Source organism: Cibotium barometz, chromosome 23 (genome assembly GCF_041138505.1).
Source record: "Cibotium barometz isolate CiBa-2024 chromosome 23, ASM4113850v1, whole genome shotgun sequence".
Classification (NCBI taxonomy): domain Eukaryota; kingdom Viridiplantae; phylum Streptophyta; class Polypodiopsida; order Cyatheales; family Cibotiaceae; genus Cibotium; species Cibotium barometz.
In genome coordinates this window covers 33990545-33998424 of record NC_141068.1, presented here as the reverse complement: position 1 = coordinate 33998424, position 7880 = coordinate 33990545, and the positions used below count along the sequence as shown (strand labels likewise).

General features: G+C 38.8%; 1 protein-coding gene across 1 annotated transcript; it reads right to left on the bottom strand.

Annotated features, from left to right (window-relative positions):
- Window positions 1-6086: 6086 nt before the first annotated feature.
- Window positions 6087-7124, bottom strand: LOC147625861 (uncharacterized). The gene has a single exon (XM_086817735.1). The coding sequence runs from the start codon at window positions 7122-7124 to the stop codon at window positions 6087-6089; it is 1038 nt and encodes a 345-aa protein (XP_086673861.1).
- Window positions 7125-7880: the final 756 nt, after the last annotated feature.

Genomic DNA, 7880 nt, shown 5'->3' with positions numbered 1-7880 from the left:
GTGACACTGATTCTGTCTGCTGGGAGGGGTTTGTTTTGAGCTCTTGTTTGGCCTGTTGTTGTCCAAGTGTGGAAGTCCCCTGGTCATCGAGTCCAATCCAGTTATTTTGCTCAACCCTGGTGACTCAAATTGTTTTCTTGAGTGAAGCATGATTCTATCTATCAAACTCGACAGTTGTGTTGAAGAAATCCTGTTTAGTGGTTTTCATTTTGAAGTCATATTCTCCACAGTGCATGGGGATTACTGGTCTTTACTTTTGCAAGTGGTTGAGGAAGAATGGGAGAATGTCCGTTATCCTGCTGAAGAGGACCTCCCTGAATACATTTATCATTTTGAGTTCTGTACAGAAGATGATATAATTTGATGGAAAGTGTATCTTATTTGTCCCCTGAAAGCAATCTCTGTCCAAAGTCTTCTTGAGGGAGTTTTTTTTCTTACAAAGTGGGATGTGTGTACTCTTCTTTTTCGGGTTGTTTTCAGTTTTGTGTGAGAGAAGGGAGATTGGAGATAGTTGTAGAAGAATGAGGCGCCAGTGAGTGACAGGTCTTGGTTGTTTAGGAATAGATCAGAGTCTTTGCCGTTTTGTCTCATCATTCTTTGGCGATCCTGCTGGGGACCAAAGTTTTCTGAATTGTGATTTGTGTGCACCCGAGATAAGAAAGACCCAGAAGTATGGCTCACGAGTTTGCTCGATTTTACGGCTTGCCTAATGAGGATCCAGAGAGATTTATAGAGAACATAGAATTCACTGCTTTGATCAAAGATCGAAATGCTCCAGAGGTGTTGCTTCAAATTCTCTCTTTCTGTTTGGTAGGAGAGGCTCGTTCCTGGTTGCAAACTTTTAGAGCCGAGTTTCATGATGACTAGGGTGTTCAGAGGAACCGCACGTATGGTGAAGTGAAGGCTGCGTTTGTTGCTCATTTTGTTTACACCAGAGATGCTGATGGAATATGAAGAGAGTTGTGTGCCTTACAATAGAATTCTGGCCAATCAGTTGATGACTACTTAGGTCGTTTCACGGTGATGTGGAACGAGCGGCAAACTGCATTGTTACCAGAAATCCCTCCCCATGTGATTAAGAAGGACCGATAGTCTGACATTCGGGTGAAGGTGGAATGTAAGGAACAACCCACATATGAAGATGCTCTCCATGTTGCCAAAGAAAAAGAGAGAAAGATGAAGAAGCTGACCCAGATGGGTATGGAGATGTCGAAGATCCCGACGATTCGAGAGGTTATTCCGCATGTGATAGCTGAGCCGCCAAGAACAGAACCAAAAAAAGAAGAATTGCTGAAGGAGGAGATTCATGAGATGTCTGAACTCATGAAGAATCTCAGCTTAAATTTGATGGCAGGAAGAGGTCGTGGTCGAGCTCCACATGGCAGAGAACCGGGTGGTATGCCTCCTACTACCGGTGGTGCTCCATCAACATGGTTTCCAAGACAAGGCCGAGGTATGAATGCTCCCTATGTGCAATGCTTTAACTGCGGAGATTGGGGTCATTATAGCACTCATTGTGATAAACCTCCAAGGATGGGTGGTGAGATCTATTCTTTGCCCTCTGGTTTAAATAATAGGGTAGATGATCATAGTGTGGAGATAAAAGATGCATAGTGTGGAGATAAAAGATGCAGGTCAACGAGGATCAAGTAACAGTTCCAAAGCTACTGCGAAAGAAAAAGGTAAAGGGAAGCTAGTGAGTCTGCTCGGTTTGGAGGATGATGAAGTGACTGTTTTGCCTTTGGGCAAACGAATCGAGATGAAGAAGCTGGACCAAGTGCTAAGAAAGGCAAGCAAGCGGAAGAAGTGATCACTTATCTGAGGAAGAAAACCAGGAAGCTGAGGAAAAAGTACAAGATTTATGACTATCCGATTGGAAAGGATCAAGGTGAATATGATCTAGTGGAAGATCTCTCTAAGAGGAAGCCAGATATCACTTTTACCCAAATGATTGGATTATGTCCCAGATTGAAGAAGGACTGGAGACGTGCTGTGAACCCAAAGAAAAAGATGGGAAAGACCACCGGTAATGTGTTGTCTATTTCTGAACTTCCAGACATTTGTCCTTCTGTTGAGGCGTGGCATAATGGTCTGGATCTTGGTGAAGCCTATATTGATGGTGGTGCTCAAATCTGTGTTATCACTCAATCTTGTATGGAGAAGCTGAATCTGAAGGTAACCTCCCCTTCAACTTTCCGAATACGGATGGCCAATCATGCAAAGGTAAAATGCTTGAAAGTCAAGTATTTATCCCGATTTATTCATATGTTGTCTCATGTATTATTCCCTCTTCAACAAGTGGTAAAACATGATCCTTTGAAATGGACTGATGAAAGTGAAGAAGTGTTTGAAGCGGTAAAAGAAATGTTAGGACAAATCTCCAGTGTGAAGGCTCCTGACTTCTCCGAGCCATTTTATGTGAATCCTTCGGTTGGTGTTGATGCTATAGGGGCTGTATTATTACAGCAAGGTGAAAATTCCAGATATATGTGACCAGTGTATTATGCCAGTAGGGTGAAGACTGAAGCTGAAAGAAAGTACACAGCAGCTGAATTAATAATGGCAAGTTTACTTTTTGCCTGTAGAAGATTCAGATCTTATTTACTGCCTCAAACGCTTGTTGTTTTGACTAGTTGCACTCTGTTACCACAATTGCTGAATAGCACTACTCTTCCAAGGTGTATGATTAAGTGGGTAACTGAACTTCAAGAGTATTCTTTTACTTTTCTTGTTGAAAAGTCTACTAGAGCTTCACTGGCAAATTTGCTTACATATAAAGAAGGCCCTATATTGGTGAAGGAGGTTGATGATCATACGGTTCCAGTGGAAGAAAAGATGGTGGACAATGCCTTTGTTCTTCATTTTGATGGCTCTTTCAGAAAAAGTTTAAACCAAGCAAGAGGTGGCATGGTGTTACATGATCATGGGGGGAAGCAAATTCAAAAGAAAGGTTTTCTGCTTAATGCGAGTAGCAACAATGAGGCTGAGTATTCAGCTTTACATGAAGGCCTGAAGGTATGTCTTAATATGGGTATAAAAAGATTGGCAATAGAAGGTGATGCTCTATTGATTGTTAAGCAAATACTTGGTGTTTGGAAGACGAAGCATGTTCATCTTAAGAGTTGGTTGACTGCTATTAAGAAGATGTTGTGACAGTTTGATGCATGGACATTACAACATGTGGAGAGGAGTCAGAATGTTGAAGCCCATGAAGCAGCTCAAGGAGAATCAGAAGTATGTTTGTATCCGGTGAAGGTACAAGAACCACTGTATAAAGGTAGAGAATTTTTGGCTAAGACTGAAAACTTCTTGTTGACTAGAAAAATTCCTGAGATGACATTCCCAAACAGAAGAGATCTAGATTTGTGAAATCTTGTGCACCTTATTGTATGATAGATGATGTTTTATACATGAAAGGAGCTCACTTGATTCTCAGGAGGATACCCTGGCATGAGGAAATCATGCATATTCTGGAGGCTAATCATGAAGGCATATGTGGTGGCCATTTTGCTTTCAAGATTATGATAAGGAAGATTTTAACAGAAGGTTATGTTTGGCCTTCACTTCAGAGAGACATCCGGCATTGGTGTAGGTCTTGCCTACAATGTTAACAAATGGGTAAGAGGATTCTACATCCAGAGCTTCGAAATGTGATGATTTCTTATAACATTTTTGAGAAATGGGGGATTGATGCGATCGGTCCCATGCCAATGACTGCAAGAGGTAATTGTTATCTGTTACTTGCTATTGATTATCTCTCTCGTTGGGCTGAAGCAAGACCTGCAAGGGCAGTCAATGCCAAGACAGTGTGTAAGTTTGTTTATGAAGATATTTGTTGCCGTTTTGGTGTACCCTTGGAACTTGTTTCTGACTGAGGGCCTGGTTTTCGGAGTGAGCTAATGGACCTGCGTTGTGAAAAGTTGAAAAACAAGCATAGGTATTCTTCTCCACATTATCCCCAATGTAATGGCATGAATGAATATTTCAATGGGAAGTTAACTGGTATGATGGGAAAGATGATGAGAACCCATGAAAAGAGTTGGGATCTGGTTGTACTTTGGGCTTTGTGGGCATATAGAGTAGCAGAGAAAGAAGGTACTCAATTCTCACCCTATCATTTGATATATGGAAAGGAAGCACTCCTACCACTCGAAGTAGAAATACCTGCTTTGTAGATGTTAATGAAGTTAAATGAGAGCCCGAATTTGGCCTATGACAACAGGCTGTTGGATATGCAAGAAGCACAACTGGACAGATTGAAGGCTGTAGAGCACTACACTCAGGTTCAAGAGAGAATCAATGGAGAGCAAATCAGAAATTCAAAGACAAAGATATCAATGAAGGAGACTTGGTGGTGAGGTATGATAGTAAGTTGGGTTTCACATTTAAGACACGGTTCGTGACTAAATGGGAAGGGCCATACCTTGTGGTCCAAAAGTTCACCAATGGATCGTACCAGTTGGTGGATTTGGATGGAAGCACGGTTCGGGAAATTTTTTTTAATGAACCGGCCATGAATCCTCCTCGCTACAAGTTGAGCAGGTATTTCAAAATTTTAGACGGCATGATCCTCTTCATACAAGAATGAAGAATCTCAGTCCCTCTTGTTACTTGAAGAAGGCGGACCATATCCTTCTACGACTTTTCTAAACCATGATAACATGCATTTCATAATGTACATGTGCTATAAAATTTAAACTTAAATATGCTATCCTTCTACGGCTTTTCTAAACCATCATAATATGCATTTCACAGTGTATATGTGCTATAACATTTAAACCTCAAGATGCTGCATTTTACCATTGATACAACTTCACATAGTTGAAATAAAGAGACTAGAAATCATACTTGAAATAGGCAAGCAAGCATGTTTCCAATCCTGGTATGACATCTCCGTAAACGTTTAGTGGTTGTTGCTAAGAACCATTGCTCTTTGAAGAGAAAAAGGTTCCTGTACATGCATTTGAAAAAGTTTATCTATTCACAATGAAGCATGCACATTCTATAAAACTATGTTACTAATACTTCTAAGATAATTTGACATCCTTAAGAATTACATATAGATGCCAAGCCTATCAAGTTAGAGGATGAAGATTGAGGTATAGAGGATCCCTTACCAAGACTTGAAGCACTCAAAGTACTTTCAATACTATACAAACCTGCAAGGTAACTCATTTGATAGGTTTACTTCCGGGGTTTACTTTCCTAAACTCAACATAAGCAATCACGATAATAATAAAGTAGTTACTAGTATCATTATGCATTCTTACTTGAAAGTTGAAACACCCTAAAATAACTAGCTCTACACATACACACACACACACACACTTATATATGAAGATATATATGTATATGTGTGTGTGTGTGTGTGTGTGTGTGTGTGTGTGTGTGTGTGTGTGTGGCCTCAGAGAAGTATATACATCACTAAGTCTCTGCACTTAGCCGAAAACAATAAAAACCAATTTTAGTTTTTCAATTTGAAAGATAACAAGTAAAACTAAAAACGAGAGAGAGACTACTAAAGAAAGAAATGAAAGAATAATGAGAAAAAGTCAAGCAATAGAGACACATAAAGAGAATGCATACATTTATAAAAATTCTGTAACAATAAAAAGAAAGAAGACAAAAGCTAAGCTAAACAATTAGACAAGCATGTTAAAAGAAGTACATAATAATAAAATATAAAGCATTAGAAAGAAAGAAAGAAAGAAAGAAAGAAAGAAAAAATATGAAAAAAATTATATACAAGTAAGAAAACTAAAAAATAGTACAAAGCACAACTCATAAAATTAAATAAACACTAACTAGTAACAACTTAACCGTCAAAAGCTAAAAAGAACTCTAAACAATAAAAGATGAAAAAAGCTAAGTATATGTACAAAAAAACCTTAAAAAAGAAAGAAAAAATGCTAAGTACATGTGAGCTTAGGATCCACAAGTACTTCAATATCTCATCATCAGCCATTAGTTGTTTACAAAGCAAGAAATCAGCATAAAATCCATGTCTTACAAACTTTATTGTAAGACCAATGAGCAAATACCATTAGCTGTGAATAAATGTCGATGAGCTTTGCTAGCCCACAAGGCTATACTATCAGCAGAGCAAACTCTGAATCACTCAAGTCCTCAGGATCTTCAACATACAATTTCATTAAAGAATCTAAACTTTTTATCTCTAGATGATTTCTTAGCTTGTCTTTTATCACAGTGCGTGCACTAAAGCCTCTTTCACAAATTGCACTACTGGAACATTGTACAAGGGCAACTTGACAAATAGATAATACATTGGGGAATGCATCTTTCCACAAATCATTGCATGCAATAGATGAAGTTACCTCTGGGAGACTATACCTCACCCAATCCCTTGATACTTGATGCTTGAACTTTGTATACTCCCTTTTGAACTGCTCAGGATTGATCACTGCATTAAAATCTTGCACATGAAGCTTTTTAGAGGAACCATAGAACTTACATATTCGATCGACCTCGTTGATGCCATAGGTTTTCAAAGGCCTTTCTAACAATGGATGTTGTGCAGGCACCAACACCTTCATACAACTCAACACAGAGTTGTCATCAAACCTAGAAGTTAAATTTTCAATCACAGCATTTGCAAAAGATATTTGAAAATCCAATGCTATGTTCAAATCTTCCCCAAACAAATCACGACTCAAATCATGATCATACATTCTATTACCACGCAAAGTATTTCTCAAACCATATAAATATCCTTTTTCAGGACCATACTTTGGAAGTAAAGCATATCCATTCACTCCATATGTATAAGCATTTATATCAATATCTGGGGCATCCACATAATATTGTTTGATGCAAGCAATCTCATTGCGTACAAGACTTTCAACAGTAGTGACATCAACAAATTTCTTTTGGAACATTTGACTCAAAGTAGCTAATCCTCTTAAAATGTCAGCCATAAAATGCAAGCAATAAAGACACTCAAAATCTGATAAATCACGGTAAATATGAGGGGCCTCAGTCTTTGTAATGGTAAGAATAGAATCCAAAGATTTTACAACTATACTTACCGCTCGATACCTGCTTAGCCATCTAATATCAAATGTGTGTTCCAATCGAAGAATAGGGCATGCAAGATCAGCTTGCATGATTTCAAGGCCCTCTAATCTCTTGGAACTTCCATTGAAGTAGCTTGCAATAGCATTGACTAGTTTGAGCGCTAGCACTAACCCGACTGCTGGAGGCTTGGGCGTTGAATAGTTGAGGGCACGCAGGTTGAGGCTTGCCACTTGAGCGCAGCAGCAGCACGTTGACGGTTGTGCGTTCAATAGTTGAGGGCGCGGGCGTAGCAGTAGCAGGTTGCAGTGTTGCACAATGCAAGCTTGAATGGTGAACCGTAAAGCATAGCCTTGTAGCCGCTGGCTTGTGGACTTGAGTGAAGATAAGCCTAGTCTAAGAAAAGCAAGTTGCAACGTTTTTGGTTTGCAGAATAAAATTTAAATTCTATATAGTATATAGTATTACTATAGTCTATAAAGCTATAAATTATATACTATATATGCTAATATTAAGTATAGTATAATATATATTATATACTATATTGTATAATATATATATTATATACTATATAAATTAATCCTCCTAGTGCTAGTGTGAACCGGCCAGAATCCTTTTCGAAAAAGCTCCACGAGGTTTCAATCCTTTTCATGGAATTTTTGAACAAATTACCACTTCCTCCCCGACTCTAGATGAACAGGTATTTGCACAATCTGAACCGGCCCAAGGTTGAAGCGAACCCGACTTTTCCCGAACCCTGGATGGAAGTCTTCATAAGAATAGAGTGAATGGTTTAAGACTAAAAAAGTATGTTGTGAGAATTATGCAAGTGAGTTCCTGTGGACCAG

What these genes read in the sequence shown, in the direction of transcription:
- LOC147625861 (XM_086817735.1), bottom strand. Translation starts at nt 7,124, where the DNA reads ATGCAAGCTGATCTTGCATGCCCTATTCTTCGATTGGAACACACATTT.